The sequence below is a fragment of the Fundulus heteroclitus genome, chromosome 7, assembly GCF_011125445.2.
Source record: "Fundulus heteroclitus isolate FHET01 chromosome 7, MU-UCD_Fhet_4.1, whole genome shotgun sequence".
Classification (NCBI taxonomy): Eukaryota; Metazoa; Chordata; class Actinopteri; order Cyprinodontiformes; family Fundulidae; genus Fundulus; species Fundulus heteroclitus.
Window position 1 is genome coordinate 18,456,269 of NC_046367.1, and position 19,797 is coordinate 18,476,065.

Sequence of the window (19,797 nt, forward strand, 5' to 3'; positions counted from 1 at the left end):
ATTTCATGTCATTTTCTAGATCCTGTGATGACGTTTCAAAGTTGTACGCGCAGCCTCAAACACACGCATACATGAGCCCCTGTGCGCCTATGACCAATGCACACGGTGTGGGAGAGAGAGTTCAGAGTCTTTAATTTCACCTTGAATTAACAGCTGGTTGGTCGAAATTTGGACTCATTTGAATGTTTTTTTTTTTTTTAGACCAATGATCCCAAACACACATCAAAAGCATTGAAGGTTCATTGTCCGTTTAAAAGATGAGTCTGAACCAAGAAGATGACATTTATCTGTCTAATTCTGCCAAGAAAAGCGGTCAAAGATCCGGCCAGAACTATTTACCGGAGGCTTGTGACGTTCTCTGCTACTTCCTTAGACATATCGGTGGGGGTGCGTGCGTGTAGTTGAGCCTGTTTCTACAATTTTGAACCGGTGTGGATTAGGGAAATGCTCCGTTAAAGTCTCATTTGTGGATCCGGCACCATATTTTGAACAAAAATGAATGATAAAGTTAGATGTTACCAAAGTCTTCCACCTTGGAATAAAAAAAAAAAAAAGGAACGTTGCAAGCGCATCAGTAGAAGCCTAAATGAATGCCATCCAATCATTGTAGACCTCAGAGCGGCGCTGTGCGCGCGCCTCGCTTGTTCGCTGCTGAGGTCGAAGCGCATCAGCAAGAAGTGACACACAAGACACCTGCTGCCTTTGTCAGCTGAGCCGGCAGAGCTTGAGGTGTGATTGGCAGCATAATGGAGCCAATTTCTATTCAAACACAGCCCATTTGCCAATATCTGGGCGATCTCATTATTACCCGTGTGCTCTGCCGGCAGTCAGCCGCCGCTCTCAGAACTTTGAGCCGATGAAGCCTCTCTGGCGTCTCTGAACTTTTCTGCTGAGTGTCGGTAACGCCGGGGGTTCTCGGCGCGACTCGCAACGTGTGCCCGTTGGTTTTTAACACCTTGTTTTTTTTGTTTTTTTTTTTACCTCACGATCTCTCATTCAAATAAATACTCAGAAGAGACGTTTCATAACAGAACCGAGACTGGGCGTGTTTATTTCGTTTTCACATGGATGTCGTTCACCTCAAACCAAAGACCGGTGCCTCAGAAAGCCCTGATGCCCTTTTGAGTGTTTCACATGTAGTCATACTGCACAACCACAAGCTGCGCACACCTAGACACTATACCTCTGCTAGTTTGTGAAGTAGCTCTAGCTTAGTCAGATTTTATGCAGAACATCAGTTTTTATCAGTCTCGACATAAGATGTTCGAGGTCTGGATGATGACTGGGCCATTCTGATAAATGCTGCTGGAGGTTTTTCCTTCCCGTTAAAGGGGAGTTTTCCTCTCCACTGTCGCTTCATGCTTGCTCAGTATGAGGGATTGCTGCAAAGCTGTGGACGATGCAGACGACTCTCCCTGAGGCTCTACGCTCTGTCAGGAGGAGTGAATGCTGCTTGTAAATAAATGCGCTATATAAATATAGCTTGTCGGTACTTTGATGCAATCAACTGGTTTCCTTATATAGGACATTTTTGACCAATCTGTATAATCTGACCCAATCTGTATAATATGATTGAACTTGACTTTGTAAAGTGCCTTGAGATGACATGTTTCATGATTTGGCGCTATATAAATAAAATTGAATTGAATTGAATAAATAAATAATTGAATTGAACTGAATCCAATCTAAACCACATTGTAGCTCTTTGCTTGTTTTTGTTGTCTGCTTGTAGAAGGTGGACTTTTATACCCCCTCACAGGGTTTCATCCAGGATTGCTCTGTATTTAACTCCGATTATCGTACCAGCACCACCGACCAAAATAAAAGCATCCCCACACCATGGTGCTGCCACCGTCGTGTATCTCAGGTTGATGGGGAGTGTCGGTTTTCCCACCGCCCCCGTTTAATTTCCTCAAAACAAAAAACCTCTGAGGCCCTCGCTGAACCGCTGTAGGTCTGGATTACACACACGTGTAGATCGCTGGGCCGGGTTTTATTTAGCTCCGTCAGAGTTAAGGGGTCTGCATGCAGACGGACACCGTGGTGACTCCGGTGATGTGCGGGGGTTCTCTTCCAGTTTTGCCCTGCGTTAAACTACTTCCATCTTCCCGCCAGCCCCAATCAGCTTTCGCCTTAATTGATTAACTCCACATTAAGCCATTTAATTTCCCCTTGGGATTAGTAAAGTATTTCTGAATTGAATTTCTGTTTCATTGTGGAAGAAACCCCTCCGAGCGGCCTGACCTACCGTGGACATTTTGGGGCGATGCGCTGCTAGTTTTCCACCACCTATATTACATGCAGATGAAAACGTTTTAATTGGGTCACATCTGTCAGCTGCGGCAGATTTTATTTTGAGGTATCATATTAAAGGGGGGGGGGGGGTGATCGCTAAGATATGGCACGCTTTTTACATCAGGATTAAAAAAAAAAAAGAAGGAAACCACGCATACCTTTCCTTCTTCACAGTCATGCTCTGCCGTGCTGTGAAATGTGTGGCTTCGGGGCAACTAGATTTGCTCGCGTGGATCTGTGTGTGCTTGAAGGCGTCTTTTAGACCCGGGCCGGCTGCTTAAATATTGGACATTAATTATGAGTGGGACCCGAATGGCCCGTGCGTGTCTCCATATATGGCTAACAGGATTTTGATTAATGGAATATGTGCGCCATGTCCTCCAGGAGGAAAACACGCGCACACCCCCGCGCGCGCGCACGCACACGCTCTCCCACAGACTCCTGAACATGTCGATCCCTTCTGTGTATAAAGATCCCGTGAAATAAGCGAATCTCCCTGTCACGCAGGAGGAATTATTATTCTCCCCCCTCCTCTTAACGTCGCATGCGCCGTAATTGGATACAATTTAACACCCGCGGCCCACGGGCATGTCGGCAGGCGCGCTGCCTACTATTAGCTCTCCTCGCCTCGCCTCGCCACCCTATCATTTGTCAGATTTGTGTTTGTGTGCTCCACGGAGCCGGCCGGCCTTTACTGTGTGTGTGAGAGAGAGCGCGCGCATGTGTGTGTGTGTGTGTGTGTTTGCGTGCGCGCCCGGCTCCAGAAACCGGAGCCATTGTTGGATTCCGGCCATGACCTAGCTGTGACGCACAGACACGGAGAGAAGAGGCGACAGCAGCAGCAGCGGCCCGGACGCTGAAAAACAAGCTGGAGCTCAGTCACCTCGGAGCGGCAGAGAGAGAGAGAGGGAGGGAGGGAGGGGGGAGGCCTCCTCTGCGCTGCTTCCACCGACAGCATATTTCCAGGCAGAGGGATGGTGGGGGAGGGTATACCCCATCTTAGCCACTGCCTCCCTCCGCCGTTTGCGGGGCCAGGGAAAACCAGAGGAGTTCGGCCCATCTTAGGTTGTTTGCAAGATATTTAAAATGGATTAGATATGAGCTGTAAAGGATTCAAATCATACACACACGATAATTATTTCATCGATTTGTATTTAGATCGTTTGAAAAAAAAAAAAGGTTAATAAAGGGCGGTTAGGATGTTTCGTTACAGCCTCGCCGCAAAGATTTGGGGCAACTGTGGTTCAAAGCCCTGCCGCCATGGTACCCGTGAACGGATGCACGGGCTCTGTGACGCAAAAGCGAAGAGGTCGGTGGTGGCAGCATCATGCTGCGGGGACGCCTTTGCTCACCACGAACGGAGACGCTGCTCAGAGTTGAGATAAATAAAAGGCAATACCAGAAGACAACCTGTCAGACGGTGCCAAGGACCTGCGGCTGACTGGAGCCGAAGGCCAAACCAGCAAAGAGTGCGAAGGCGTGACGCGTTCTGCACTTTTTTTTATTTCCTCTCTCCTGCAGGAACTCTTGAAACCGCAGTGATATGATATTAATATTTCCTTATTTGTTTGTGGGTCGGTGTCATTTCCCCCCATCCCCGCTTTGGCAGCTATAATAATTCACGTTGATTAAAGCTTTCAGGGGAATCGTCCTAATAGGTGTGTAGAACCCAGTGGTTTGCGCTGCAATGTCATTCGCGACTTAAACACTTGTAAATGTCTGCTTTGTCTCCCCCTCGACAGTGACCTTGAGTTCATGACGCTGCTCCACGGGGGGCCACACCAATCTAATTTAAATAGAAGAAGGCAAAACCGACGCATTATTTGGACCATTGCGGTGGATATCCCCACTGGTTAGGGATTTGGAAATACGTCAGATTGTGGTACGTTTAATTGCAGCGCAGACATAAGACAAAACCAGGCATTGTCCACTTATAATCATGGACGGACAGCGACTACGTGCCTTCATTTAGCAGACGCTCCCCATTGGGGCACATGAAACGATCTATTTTGACACCTCGGCATGATTAACAACTAAGTCCCGATTTTAAACGTGTTCAGTACAAACGTGAATCATATATGGGAGGGGGGAAAAAAGCCAGTCCTTTTCTGCCAACTAATCCCCATATAAACTAATCGTGAAAAGGGCTGCATTGGCCTCACGCTTTTCTTACGCGCCGACGGGGGTAGGCTATATCTCGTCTGAAAATACACCCGGCGCAGAGGTGAAACCCATCAGCATGCGCGCAGGATAACGCTCCAAATTTCCAGGAGCAGGCGTCCAGGCCGCTCCAGGGTCGTTGTGCTTTTATGTCCCCCCGCATTTCCCGGCGCGGCTGTTTTCTGCCAGAGCGCAGCGGCGCGGCGGCTCTTTTTAAGCGCTCCCACCCGCCCCCGAAAGGGTTAAATTAATCTCTTTCTCTAGCCTCTTTCTCAACACACACACACACACACAGAGACACACACACAGGCTGCCACCGCCCCAGATAACAGAGGGGCGCCTCTCCCCAGCCAGCCAGCCTTCGCTAATCGCAGTGGCAGGAGGGGGGAGTGAAGTGCCGGCGGCCTCTCACAGCGCTGGGCTTTTTATTGACGCTGCCTGCATGTGTGTGTCATCGCAGCGAGTGTGTGCGGGCGCGGGCGCGGACGTGCGCGCTTGTGTGTGCGTGGCAGAGCGAGAGAGCTATAAAGAAGTGCGTGCGCGTCTCTCTGTGCGCGTCTGTGTGTGTGCGTCTGTGTGTGTGCGTCTGTGTGTGTGTGTGCTCCCTGCCAGCAGCGGAAAGCAGGGAGAGGCGGGGAAGTGGGAGGGTGGGTGGCGAGGTTATGAGCGGAACTCGACAGAGGCCGACAGACGAGAGAAAGAAGGAGGGGAACGAGGAGGAGGAGGAGGAGGAGGAGGAGGGGGCAGGCAGGCAGTCTTTCTTGTGCTGCGCCGAGAGCCGCCGCCGCTTCTCCTTCCTCTCAGATAAGCTTCGTTTGAAGGTTTTCATCTTTATCCTCTAATGAAAACCGACGCCGCTGTTCGGTGTTTCTGCCCTGCGCGTTTATGATCCCCCCCCCCCCCACACACACACACACACACACACCGCCACCACCACCTCCGCCACCCAGCCTCTCCAAGGTCGGAGTAAGACAAGTGTGACTGATCGCCTTGGTTAGTTTATGTCATGCCCTCCCTCCCCTCCTCGCTGATTGATCGCATCGATGAATTTAGCAGCCTTATTGATCCGGGCTTGATCTATACGGCTCCGCTCCTCTCGGTGCTCCAATTATCGGAGGCTCTCTCTCTCTCTCTCTCTCTCTCTCTCTCTCTCTCTCCGAATCTCTTCTCGCGAGCGGCTGCGTTTGGCTGGGAGCCACGCTCGCCCTGCCGAGCCAGGCTGTAATTATCCCCGGTGAGGCCGCGCTAACGCAGCGTGGCGCGCCTGTGGGGAACCGGTTAGCCCCTACAACACCGGTGGGGGCGCGAAACCGTGCGTGTTGATGTTACTCCAGCAGATCCTAACATATATATAGATATATATATATATATATATATATATATATATATATATATATATATATATATATTTTAGTATTTTAATTCACTGTGTCTCATTAAGCGAACAGCAGCAACAAAAAGAGACTAAGGGTGTGAATGTGTGTGTTTTAGTCTTTTAAGAATGACTCCTTTGCCAGCCACGGATCTATTGATTGCGCACACGCCCGCGCCTTGACGTGCCCGACAGTGTTCAGGCAAGTTTCTGTGTGTGAGTTGCAGTAAGCGATCCATAACGATCTGCAGGTGGATTGTGCTGATTAGTACCGGCTGCTGTGGACTGAGCTGCGTGCAAAGAGCTTCCTGCAATCTGAGCCTGCCGACCGAGAGACTTTCTTTCTGTGTGTGTGTGTGTGCGTGCGTGTGTGTGCGCCTCGCTCGCTTATGCGTTGGCAGGCGGCCCCTCTTTTTTTTCTTTCTTTCTTTCTTTCTTTCTTTCTTTCTTTCTTTCTTTCTTTTTTTTTTCCTCTAAACGTGAGTCAGTCGGGGCTGTGCGGTTTTGTCTCTGTTTTAAGCATACCTGACGAAACGTGCACTGGAGGTGTGCGCGCCTGTCTGCGTTTTGAACTTGCCGTGAGAGCGTGTGGGTTTGCCAGACTTCTGCTCGAACGTTTGAATGCAGCAGCAGATGGCTGGATCGCTGAGACGCAGCGTGCGACACCGTCGGTGGGTTTTGCGTGTTTTGCATGTGCAAGAATCCACCCTGACAAGACAGCGAAAGGCAAAAAAATAAATAACAGAACCCCCCCCCCCCCCCCCCCCCCCCCCACACACACACACACACACACACACACACACACACACACACTTTTGAGCTTGTTTAAAGGCAGCGTGGGCGTTTCCAAAACACAGTGGTGGCATTATCGTGGTTTAGGGATGGTTTAATTCTGGAGAGACGGGACAACTGGTTGAGTGCTGAGGGAGAGATGGGTGTGCGCCATCAAATTGGGTGGTGGCAGCATCGTGGCGTGGGGATGGTTTTCATCAGTGGGAACAGGAAAGCTGGTCAGAGTCGATGAAAAGATGGATGATCTGCGTTTATTTTTTTTGGGATGCGTGTAAAATGTGGTGGGAAAACCAAAACGTCCGCGTTCAAAGACGCTTTGCGTCCAGACTGACTGCGCCTGACCTGTTTTGCAAAGAAAGGATTGGGAGGTGTTGTCGTTCTTGGAGTGGTGAGCGTCTGCGTCCACGGCGGTTCTGTTTCTTACAAACACACACACTCATAAAAAGCGACGCACGATGACCGAAAGACTACAGGATCCCCGCCTTTTAAACACGTTTCCCAGTCAGTATGGTTGACGTTTTTTTATTTATTTAAGCGCACGCTGTTCAGGGTCTGGCTTTTCAAACCACAAAGTTCACACACAGCCATAAAAACGCAGCGCACCCATTTAAAAAAGGGGGCCTGTTTCTGTGTCCCCCTCCCCCTCCCCCTCCCCACCCTTTACACGCACTCAGCTAAAGTGTTTTTTCTTCTCCTCCTCCTCCTTCGGAAACTACGCTGGTGCGCCTTTCCGCCAGAAATCTGGTTTGCCCCTTGGTTTCTCGCAGCAATATTCATCTTAATCCAGTTTTCCGTGAGCGATGGAAAGGGCCGCCTGGCTTCGACGCCCTTGGAGGCTGAGCAGAAGGAAGAGAGATGAGGAAAAGCTCCGATGTGCGCCGTGACTTCTCTTCCCGACACACCGCTCTGACCTTTTTCGCGCGATTATAGGCGCGTCATTAGCAGGAGTCTGAACCGCTCAAAGCTGTTTTCAGAAGTTACTTGTGAGAAAGCCCCTATGGTGGACTTTGTGGTTTGCATTAAATAGTTTTGTTTTTGTTTTGTTTGTTTGTTTTTACAGTAAAATGGACCTAGGCGGACACCTTGGTTGGTTTGGGTGCATTTATTGCGGCACAGGCCAACAGTCCAAATAGCGCACGCAGAGCTGCAGGGTTGAGCCCACCTACTGAAGTGTGGAAAGCTGAAATTAATGTTTTATTCTGAAAATAAAAAAAAACTTTGAAACAAGTGCATTTGGAATCCAGCAGCCAGAATCTAAGTGTTGCTTTTGATGCATTTATCACCCAGTCTCAAAAGCACAGTTTGCAGTTTCAGCCATGCTGAGTTGGTTGAGCTGGAGAGCGTTCGCCTCTTGATGATTTTCCTCCTTTGTTTTTGATTTGTTTCTAGGATAGTGTTACTGATTGGATGGTTTAGTGATGGGTCTCAAGACATGGCATGTTGTGCTAAAAAAAAAAAGTGGTTTGCGGAAGATTTCTGTCACCCCAACCCCTTCTAATCAACCAGGCTACAGGTTACCCATGGCCAGCGCGGTACTAAGAGCCCGGACACGTGTGCAGATGGCCTGGCCTGTCTTAAGCCTAAAAAGTGTCATCCTTTTTCCTTTTTTAAATACAAAAATTTGTTTCAAATGTTGGGTGTTCGCTGCTTTGCCTTCAGTCCGAATCAAAATAATTTAGGTTCAGAGAGTGCAGCGTGTCTTGATCTCGTTAACATGGGTTTCCTTTTCCCTCTGCGGTGGAGTTCAAACTTGTATTTTCTTTTCTTGCAACATTGAACGGTGTTGACTGACAATGGCTCTCAGGATTTATCCCTTTGTCCGTGGCACGGATTTCTGCCCGAGAATTGCATCTGATTTTAATTCAGTTTTGCCTCAGGGCCTTAGTTTAAAATATATATCAGGGCCATTCACTATTGTTTTTTTCCTGGCCGTGGCTTGGGTAGAGGGACTGCTCATGAATATCTAATCCATTTCCCTTTTTTTTTTTCACAGTGATAAGCAACCATCTTAAATATTGTTTTTCTTTGTGCTTTTTACACTGGTGCAGCAGCAGAGGAATTTGCAGTGGGATAAGTGAAACTGGACGCCATTGCACCTTTTTCAGGTATTGTGTGTTTTTTTTTTTTTTTTTTTTTTTTTTACTTGGTAGTTTTCTGTTTTTGTTGGGTTTTTTTTTTCCTCCCACTGATTCCTTTGTTGTGGGAATCCCTGCTGTGGAAGTGGTCCTTTGCATTCGCTGGAACTAAAGTCACTCTGAAAGCAGCCTGAGCATCTGATCAAATCGAGGAGTGAAGCAAGCCGATTCGGGCTTTTCTTTTTCCTTAGCTGTCTGAAAAACAAACTTTGCAAACGAAGAGTTAATCGGGTTGCGGGCCACATGTTGCCTGAGAATCCATGGCGATTATTAACAATAATTAAAGATTTTGCAAGCAGCTAAGCATTCAGTCGAGTGCTATCCTGATGAGGGTGCCCTGAATGCGCAGAACCTTTTTGAAATTTTCTTTCACGTTTCAGACGTAATATGTTTTGTTGGGGTTTTATGTGGTAGGTCAACACAAAGTTTTCCAAGATGGTGGAGCTGGAAGGAATATGGCATGGTTTCTAAATGAATTCATATTCGGGACTCTGATATCCCTAAATAAATAGAACATTTTGGAATGCATGCAAACTCCCATCTGTGATTTTAAACGTAACACACCATCCCAGCCATGAAACATAGTGTTGGCAGCATCATGCTGTGGCAATTATTTTATTTAGCCCCAACGGGGAAGCTTAATACAGAACAGTACAGGGCAGAGAACCTAAAGGTGTGAAAGGCCTGAGGATGGAGGTCAACTTCTAGCAGCAGGACGACACTAAATAGTGAAATGGATTAGGTTTAAGGAATATTCATATATTCAAAATGGCCCCGGTCAAATCTGGGCTTAAATCCAACTGAGAATGTTTGTCTTGACTTGACAATTGGTGTTCACAGACACTGTCCCTGTCTGACTGAATTGGGGCCGTTTTGCATGAAAGAGCCTGCAAACTTGTCCGTTTTTAGATCTGTAATGACGGTGGGGGGGGGGGGGGGGGGGGAATCCCCAAAGAGGTGCGTCTGAAAACTTTTGACTCAGCGGGGCCGAATGACACTGAACTCCGCGCTTAAATGTTTAAAACTTCAGGAACGTTTTACTTGGTGTCCGTTTGTCATATCAAATCCCAGGGAAGCACATTAAGGATTGTTGCGGATCTAATGTGCAAAAATGTGCAAAAATAAAAAATTCACAGGGGGTTGAATAATTTGGCAGGGCGCTGTATCTATGTTGTGGTTTAGCAGCTGTGGTCAAAGTGAGCGACTCTCGCTGATGAAAGGTGAGGAGAGGGTGGAGCTGAGCTGAGCAAACATGCCCGCTAATTCACCCTGGATTTGTTTAGGTTTTAGAGTTTTTCCTCCAACCTGTGTGTCAGAAACTCCATGCCGTTTCTCTGCGGAGCGGAGAAGAGGGAAAGGGGGGGGGGGGAGAGAGAAGAGCAAAAAAGAGGAGCTTTTGTTCTGCGTGCCGGCGGACGCCCATCCTGCTAGTCCATGCGCGAGTCCAATGTGTTCAGACTTCCACCGGCGTCCTAACCCCAAACTTCTGGACAACCTGGCCTTCGGGATGAGTTTAGCTATTTTAAACGCATCCATATGCAAGCGCTGCGCGAGCTTTGTGTTTATTTGTGTACGACTGTCTGGTTTGACTCCCACTTTTAACAGCTGCGGCGAATGCAGCCAGACCTTCCATCGCCAAGGCTCCCTCTTACTCCTACTCTGCTTCTGTCTGCCTCCATCGGCTGTCTGTCTGTCTGTCTGTCTGCCGGCCTTCTTTCTTCTCTTTTTTCTTCTTCTTGTCCCACACACACCACCACCACCACCACCACCACCATCTCTCTAACACACACACGCAGGCACATGATGCACACACCTCAGGCTTGATATTCATAGCCTCCTCCTCCTTTGCTTGACATGGGAGCTTTAACAGATGTGCCCCAGCCTTGAGCTGCCTCCCCCTCTGTCCCCCGTGCTCCCTCCGTGTCTCTTGTGTTTCACAGAGATATCTTTAGGCTTGGAAAAAAAAGAGAGAGAGAGAGAGAGAGAAGTAAACAGAAATTGATTTGAAATGTATTCCCATAGCGTCAGCTGAAAAGGGCTGAACGTGAAGAATGGCTGAAAACGGCGACGGCGTCAAAGCGTTCCGTCATGATGCTTAGTGAGGTTCAGACGGAGAAAAGAAAGTTGCTTCACTTACTTGGATAATTTTCATTATTAAAATTAGAGCAACAAACTGCGGCGATCTGTTGCACATGAAGAACCAGCCTGATGCATAAGCGAACAAACCCGCCTGCTTTATAGGACCTCCAGGCCATCGGGGGGCACCCAAGAGGACTGGAGTTCTCATGCATGGAGCTTAAAGTGTATCGTTTTTTTTTTAGAAGACAAGTTTTGTATTTAAATGGCAGAATTATCAATAAATAAATGAGAATTGTTACCTCCTCCCTGACAGAGTCTGCATTAAAAGGTTGTAGTCCAGAGATGACTGAAGCGGGGTAAATAACCGTGTCTTCCTCTAGACCAAGGGTGTCGAACTCATTTCTATATGGGGCCACTTTGGCATCATGAAGTCATTAAAAGGGCCGGTTGCATGTGTAGAGACTTTTCATTTTATAATTTCATTCCAGTTCACATAGTAGTATAAAAAATGCACAGTAACATAAAAGTAGCACCCTTAGGCCCAGTTTATACAGTTTATCTGCAAAAAAAAGTTGATATAGGGGTGAGTTACACTTACAAGAGGCACAGTTTTAGCCACTTTATACACTTTAAAAGGATTTATGCCTCTACTTTATGACATGATATGCCTTTTTTTTTGGCTCTTGAGGGCCGGATAATTTACCTTGAGGGGCCGGATTCGGCTCGCGGGCCTTGAGTTTGACACCTGTGCTCTAGACAATACCTCAGATTATCTGAGGTTCAGGTTTTACCTGGTTGGTGTTAACTCAAAGTACTTTTGGCAGCGTGGAGAGGTGCCAAGTCCTGCTGGAGAGTAAAATCAGCGTCTCCACAACAGTTGTCAGCCGAGGGAAGCGTGAGGCGCTCTAAAATGTCCCGGTCAACAGCAGCAGACGGGCGGGCTGCCCAAATCATCACTGCCTGGGAAACTTCCCACTGCAACCCAAGACGCTTGGATTGTGTGTCTCGCCACGCTTCCTCCTGACTCCGGGACCGCGATTTTCCCAAATGAAATGCCATAGTCACTCTCACGTGAAGATAGTTCTGAGCAAAGGCCCAGGTAAGATTCTTCGGACGTCGACGCTGAGATTCAGGACGAGCTCAACACAAAGACTGTCACCTTTTTGTTTTCTGTTTATAGAAGCTTCAACTCCATAGTTTGAGAATCTGCCATTAATTCTTGAACGGGTCTTGCTTCCAAACCTCATCAAGGCTGTTGCTTTATTTATAACCCGCCTTTTTCCTTCCACTGAACTTTTCATTTACATGGGAGGGCAGCACCATGCGCAGCAGCCAGCTTCTTAAGCAACGCCGTTTTACTTAAACAGGCCATATCAACGCATTTGTATTACAAAAATAAAAAAATCCCAATTCTTATCATCTAATACTTAAACTTTCTGAGACTTGCGTTTTGGGAGGTAATCCGTATTTTTGTGGTGAATCTACTCAGCATTAATTGCGCTTTTTAAATTCAATTACGGGAATGAATTAACTTGTCGATGATGTGCTAATTAACTCAGAAGGATCTGGTATGTGAATTAGGACTAGGGGGGGCCCCCTGAATTAGGTTCCGCTTGGAGCCCCCACATATTCTATTATCTTCCACGTGTTTGTCAAATAGGCGAAAAATACATAACCTATTGAAAGAATCGGCCGTCTAACGTCACATCTTCTTCTTCTTCTTCTTCTTCTTTTTTTTCTGTTACATTTTCATTCAAATGATCCCTGTGCCTCATTTGCCACCTAATGTGTGTTTAAACCCAGCCCAGTACTCTTTAGGAGTTTCCGCGGAGCCTTCTAGGTGTGTGCGCTTCTCTGCGGATGTGTGTCTTGCGTGTGCGCGCGCAGCCAGTGCCGTGCGCTGGAGGCTTATGGTAATTGCGGTCTCCCGACTGGCCTTCTGGGTAGAGTCTGCGCGAGTGGGAGTGGAAGCGAGTCGCTCGGTCTCGGCAGCGTTCATCCATTCTCTCTCGCCCTGTCTGCGTGTGTGTGTGTCTGTGTTTGTGTGTGTGTGCGCGCGCGGCACTCCCCGTAATCACACAACGCTGTGTGCGTCCTCGGTGCGAACCGAGGGGCTCTCCAGACACGGGCTGTTCTCCGCGACTCCTGGAAGCGAAAAGAGAATCGGAGGAAGAGACAGGAAAAAAAGAATAAATAAAAATAAAACTCCAAAGCCCTCTTTTTTTTTTTCCTTTTTTTTTTTTCCTCCTCCCCCGTCGCACGGATTCCGCTGTTGGAAGCGGGGAGGGTGGGGGGACGCGCGGAGCGGAGCGACGCAAGAGAGCGGGAGGAAAAGGGGCTTTTTTCCGAGCGCGGCGTGCTCCGTTCAGACCCAACATGGCGCTGCAGCGAGGTACGGACGAGGTGCTGGTTTAATTCCTCCGCCAACCTCACCTCCACGCCACCTGTATCCCGCGAGCGGCTCGGACCGAACAGCTTTTTTTCTTTCTGACTCGTCGGATCCTCTCTTGTGGATTTTTTTTTTTCAGGATTCCCCCCCACCACCACCACCACCCACCCCTCCGCGTCTCTCTCTTTCAGCGCAGGATCTTTTTGTAGCTGTATGGAAGCTCCTAAAAAGTCCGCTTCAAATAGAGAGCGAAGGATGAGAGTCGGCTGTAGACAATAGAGCACACACAGAGGGGCTCATTTGTAAGATTTGCTTCCTTTCGTGACAAGTGGATAACCTGTTAGACACTTTTTTTATTATTATTATTAGTCCCCCCCTATTTCTCCTTCTGGCCGGGATCGCCTGTCTCCGGCAGACAGGACCGTAACCGGGGCCAGTCTACGTACGTCCACGCACCGGGAAAAAACGGGACAAAAGACTTGACGCCAACTCCGCGGAACTTGCACCATTTAATCAGGTGAGCCAAAACAAAAGACTAATCTGAATGTTTTATTTCCCCACAAGCGTGTGTGAAATCCCCCTTTTTTTTATTTTGCGGAGCGCAGGGGAAAAAACGTGCTCTACTTTTTTTATAATCGTGCCCGTAACGGTTTGACTATATGCTTCAGTGTGCTTTTCATGTGGGTTAAAAAAAAATAAAAAATAAAAAAACTAGAAAGAAAGGACAAAACGGTGTGGATCCTGGTCGCGATGATGTGCGCAGGAACTGTGGGAGAGGATCGGACCACTTCTAAGAATAGCGCATAGGGTGGTCTTTGTGCGTTTCGGCGGGGCAGCGGCATGTGGTTGATAAACAAGCCGCACAGACCGCACAGACCCCGGCGTCCTGTCAGCCGGACCGAGGTGAGAAGGACGTCGCAGAGATTAGCGAACTTGAAAGTGGCGCCGTCCTTGGTTTGTGTTGGTGGTGGCGGTGCCTGCTCGGGCTTTTCGCACTCCGTTGTGTGTGTGACTTTGTGTGTGTGTGTGTGTGCGTGTGCGTGAGCCTGCCTGCCTGCCTGTGACGGGCTGGCGCGCGTGCTCGTGCGCGCACACGGAGCTTCTGCGCTAAACCAGGGTTACAGGAATCCAGCCTCGCCCCGTACAGGCAGAGCGGAGCGCAGCTCCGTGGAGACAGTCCGGTTCAGTTGGAGGGCATCCCCCGCGGCGTGTGCGCCCCTGCTGCTGCTGCTGCTGTCACTGCGCGGCGTGGAGGTGGACGTGTCGGGAGAGGGGGGGGGGGGAGGCTTTGTTTGGACAGATCGGACCCCTCATCCGTCCCAGAGGTAGTGTGCGAAGCATGTGTGGCTGTGCACCGCGCTCACCTTCCTGTCTGTAGAAGTTGATGGAAACCGCTCTGGCTCCGTGCCGTCACCCCCCCCCCCCCCCCCGGCCTCAGCGTGTCTCGCAGGTGTTCTAGGGTCTGACTTTGTGCTGCAGCGCGTTGTTTCTCCTCCCCTCCTTTCCGCACTCAGTCTCGCCCCGCGAGGAGGATTAATGGACCCCCCCCCTCCTCCTCCTCCCCCTCTTCTCCCTCGTTCTCCACAGGATCCGCGGAGCTCCGTTACGCGTTCCTCTTTCGCTTTATATCCAAACAACCTACTTTCCAAACAGCCATTTATCACTGCCACCGTAATTTCCCTAATTGCGTGGCGAGTTTCGGGTTGTTTTCAAACCAGTCTCGTTGTAAACGACGCACCCCCCCCCCCTTCCCACACACACACACACATTATTTTTGGTCGCCGCGGAGCGCGTCTCGGAGCCTGAAGTTGCCGTTTAATTGAAATAAGAGCCTCAGGGCTGGTTGGATGCGTTCCAGACTGAGAGTTTAAAGCTCATCTCCAGGCTACACAGACTGCTTTTTGACGATGCCGTTAGGCGGGGATCTTTTTTATTATTATTATTATTATTATTACTTCATTCTCTTATATGTTCGGGTAGGATCGCAGCTCCGGCCCATTAATTAGGGGGTGGGGAGGAGAGGCGCCCTGTCCCTCACGGGGAGATCGATGCGCTCTCGTGTTGGCCGGCTTCAGCTCGCTGACTGATTTTAGCAACGACAAAAATACCTCTTCATCCTTCCCGGCGGCAAATCCGCGCAGATTAGACCGTATAGGCGCTGTATGAAATCGCGCGCATAGGCGCTCCAGCCTATAACGCGCGAACAGATCGGAGGAACGGGATCAGGACCTGGCGTTTATGGGACGTTTCCAAGGAGCAGAGAGGGGAGGATTAACTGGTGGGGGGTGGAGGCTACCTCAGTGGGCTTTGATGCAGAAAGGGAGCTTTGTTGTGTTTTGGATTAAAAAACGCGGCCCCAAACCTTTACCAGCCAGACTTTTCTGTGTAAAAAAAAAAAAAAAAAAAAAAACACAACCCAACTCTCTTTCGATGTAGTTTGTCACCTACAGGACATGCCGCAAGAGGGTCTGTCCATTTATTTAGCCGCAAACTCGGTGTTTTCTCTGCCTATTTTCACGTGATTCCTCCTTCAAAAGGTGCGCCTGTGCGCGTTTGAGCCACACACTAAAGCGCTGCGTGGATTTTTCAGGAAAACTTGGCAGCGATTAAACAAACAGAAGCGTTTTTAAAGGAGACCCGGGGAAGACTGGAATAGATCCGAAGTGTGTCAGATAAAGGAAATCTGTTGGTCTGCTCCTCTAATGCTGCTTTCCTAACAACTCGGATCTGGTGCCTCGTTGACGCGATCCACCCAAGTATACAGAAATCCTTTTTCCCCCTCCATTGCGCTTTTAAAATACCTAGTAAATCCATATTTTATCACCCCACTACGTTTTATTATCAAGGTAAATTTGCTAGTGGTCTGCGTGCTTGATTGACGGAGTGAAAGCCACATTAAAAAAATCTGTAATTAAGTTTTTTTTTTCCAACAGAAAACACGGAACATACTTCTAAGTTCTACACTTTATCTCTAATTTGAACTCTGACGAACCCTTTAAAAATAATCAGTACAGTTTTCCCCGACCTAAAATGCATCATATACCACCTTCCATTTGAGCAAACCTAAAATAAAATAAAAAAAATCCTCTCTGGCTCACGCTGTGGACGCCCCAAAGCACAACACTTCACATTTTGTGTGGGCCGAGTTTATTTTTAGCGCGGCCCCGTCGGACTGTTTTGCGCATCATTTTTCCGCTGAGCTGCGCTGTGAAAGTCGGCGTGCGTGTGTGTGTGTGTGTGTGTGTGTGTAGGGGGTGATCTGTTCTCCAGGTGTTGGAGCACGGACGGGGGAGATGGTGTTTTTTTTATTATTATTATTATTTCTCTCGCCCTTTTACATGTTAGGAGTCGCCACCTCCTTTCATTAGCAGCGTTTTTTTTTGTTACGCGTTTGTCAGATTTCACTTGGCTTTAGTTTAAATGACTGGATAGAGAATATTCACCTGTCGGCATCCTCTAAGTTTGGCTGCATATAAACTTAAATGGATTTGGGGGAAATGTCAGTACAGGGAGGACGCACCTTCTAGCCGTTTTGTTGGATCTGCGCGGTTTAAAAAAAAAAGTCGAATAAAAATCACCTGCAGGCAGCTCCAGCTCGGCTCCTGCTGCTGGGTGAGGAGAGGAGGAGGAGGAGGTGGAGGAGGAGGGGGGGCTCATTGTCATGGTGAGTGATGTGTGACAGTGGTTGTGTCAGCGTGGCGCTCCGTGAGGACCTGCTGCGTTAAAGAGAATGGGAACAGCCACACCGCCTCCATTCTAAACCCATTAGCCTCATGTTTGTCCCCCCCTTTTTTCTAATCTGGGATCAATAGGGACCACGGCGGGGGGAAAATTGCGCACGGAGAGAGCGCGTCAATACAATCACGGGACGGCTTTTTGCTTATCAAACCCATTGTGTTGTGTTTTTTTATTGGGGGGGGGGGGTATAAATGAGTTCAAAAGAACGAGCGTTGTTCTGTTTTATATCCAGACGGAGTCGGGAGGCTTGTGTTGTTGTTGTTTTATTGTCGCCGCGCTCCTCTCTTCTCCTTCACTCGCGCTCGGATATGAAACAGCAGTCTCGTCGCTGCCGGCGCTGCACTGCGCTGCCGAGGCGAGATGCGTGTGAACAAAAGCCGAGGCGCGACAGAGAGCCGCGGAGAGATCGGTTTTCCAGGCGCTGCGCTGTTCCCCGGAGGAGACGTCACGGTTTGATTGAAGCTATGCTCCGTGTTGGCCTCCCGGGACTCGGCGATGAAACAGGAGAACCTCCCTCCTTCCTCCCCCACACAAAGCCCTCCACCTCCCTCCCTCCCTCCCCCTCCCTCCCTCGGCTCTCTACAAAGCTTTTTGTTCCGACGAGGTCTGGAGCGCACGGGTCACTTCCCCGCAGAGATGTGTCGGGGCCCCCAGCGCTGCTGTTTTCACCCACCGCACAGGGAGCGCGGAGCCAGAGCGCATTATCCACGGACACGGCGGCCGTGTGGCATTTCCCCCTCATCTGATCTCCGTGCAGGCGAAAAAATACAGACGCGGATGAACGTGTTGTCAGCCCTGGTATGGATGCGTAAAAAAACAAACCTTACGTGAAATAAACGTTTTTTTTTAATTGCAGCAACATAATCTTATTTATTTATTTATTTTAGAGAAATCCAACTTTAAAATTGTGTATTTTGTTAGTCAAACAGATGTGAAAATTTAGTATTTTTAGAAGGCTGGGGAACGCAGAGTTGTTGTTTTTTAACCTCTCAGATCGCCCCTCACCGTGTCTAATAGATTTAGAGCTGGGGTTTGTGATGTCCTTGGAAGATGAGGGATTTTATATCTGCTGACCAATTCCTGTCTTTGGGTCCAATGGGAGCCCATTTCACGTTTCTAGCAGAGGCCAAATGGATTTTGCTTATAATCTTCTGGCATCTCGAATGAGTTCTTGGTGCTTTGGGCCTTAATAAAGCTATTTGTTTGAAAAACAGGCCCACAGCATCATAGATCCTCCGCTGTACTTAATTATAAATCGCTAATGTTGAGGCTAAATGTTTGTGATTGGTAGGACAAAAAGGGCTTACTTGCCTCTTGAAACAGCAGTTCTAGTACTTTTAATGGTTGCTATGGAGACTTCGTGACCCTCAAGAGGCCGGGCTTTGCAGCATTTCTCTAGCAATGAGCTTTGGCGACGTTGTCTCGCTTCCTTTTCGATTATGCATGAAAATGTGTTCAGAAACGGTCCTCTCCGGCATGGAGAAGCAGAAAGTCGTGGATCGCTAAATCTGATGCCAGAAGAAGACCGATCAACTCAAAAATAGATATAAACGAAAAGGCTTTGGTTACATTAAGACATAAAGAGGTCGGTTTGGAGGGACCTCCAGCTGTGTCACCATTAAAACCAGTTGAAAAGAGAAACTCTTTGAATTAATGCACTTAAAAGTTGGATAAAACAGAACTTGCTGTTTTAATACCATCTTTTTAAAAAGATATTATCGTAAGGGTCCCTCCACACCATTATCTGGGGTGGCCAACACGCGTGTCCACGTCTGCATCTTTTAGGTCGACCTTCAAAACGTTTAGCTCTTCCGCACCGGAGGGAACATCTGGGTTGTTTTTTTGCCTGTAAACGCCGGCTGCAGTGACGCGATGTGAGGAGACTACAAAGGCTGGGAAAATAAAACTCCAAAGCCCCCCCCTAAGATTGCGCTCGGCTTCACTGGCCTTGCTGTGGCCTATCGGAAGATTGATTTGGCAGAAGAGCGCTGATGACATGCACGCCTCCCTCTCCTCCCCCCTTCCCCCCTCCCGCAGCCCGTGCAGGCACGGTCTTGATCAAGGCTCCTGGTTTGTTTTTTAGACCTCGGCGCCTCGGGCATCTCTGACGAAACCCCACAGATTTTTTTTTTTTTTTTTTTTGGCAGCACAGTGGGGAGGTAGCCAGAGGAGTTTATTGCACCACATAGCCTTCAAAGCTGGAATGCGTTATCTACCGTTTGGATGAAGTTCATGTTGGCTGCAAAGCTTTTAACCTGTAGTTCTGGGCCCTCCTTGTGCCACCAGGTCAGTAGGCGGCACGCTTCAGAGTTGGTGATATATACGTTTTTGGCTTGGACGTCAGTAAAAGTCGGTCGTGCAAAGGTTTAATTTATTACTATAACCAACAGTAAAGATGCATTTTGATTATCCTGAGCCTTTCTCCCACTCTGAAGGCAATTTGCCCCAAACCCTGTTGTTTCCACCGCAGGAACCGGCGTCAGATCAGATTACCGGGGTAAACGTCTTAGAAAGCAGCCCTATTGGAGAGGTAGTACTTTTTGAAAGTACCCTGAACCATGGCATGAAGCTATTATCTTACCCTGGCTCTTTCTTGTTTGTGTTTATGATCGCGCAGTGCAAAAACCACGCTTTTATGTAAATTTTCCACCCGCTGGAAAGGTCTAGCAAAACTATACCACAAAAGGTTCAGGTTAATAAAGAAAACCTGCTGCTAACCTATCTGGGCTTTTTTTTTTAATGGGGCAAATCTCTGCTCTGGTAATCTCGTTTTTCTGTTTCCTGTGCTGAGAAGGATGGGGGGAGTGGGGGGGTAAAAAACGGCCCCAGAAAACCGA

At 48.5% G+C, this 19,797-nt stretch overlaps 1 protein-coding gene across 6 annotated transcripts in view; it reads left to right on the forward strand.

Moving 5' to 3' along the window:
• Window positions 1-6,433: 6,433 nt before the first annotated feature.
• Window positions 6,434-19,797, forward strand: part of bcor (BCL6 corepressor) — a 48,268-nt gene continuing 34,904 nt past the window's right edge. For 5 of the 6 annotated variants that reach the window (XM_036139095.1, XM_036139098.1, XM_021317379.2 and 2 more), the window contains exons 1-2: window positions 6,434-6,498; window positions 8,668-8,724. In XM_036139095.1, the coding sequence (XP_035994988.1) occupies window positions 6,449-6,498; window positions 8,668-8,724 (107 nt within the window). In that variant the 5' untranslated portion in view covers window positions 6,434-6,448. Of the gene's footprint in view, window positions 6,499-8,667; window positions 8,725-12,775; window positions 13,740-19,797 lie in introns of those variants that run through there. The other variant, XM_036139099.1, reaches the window with a different exon arrangement.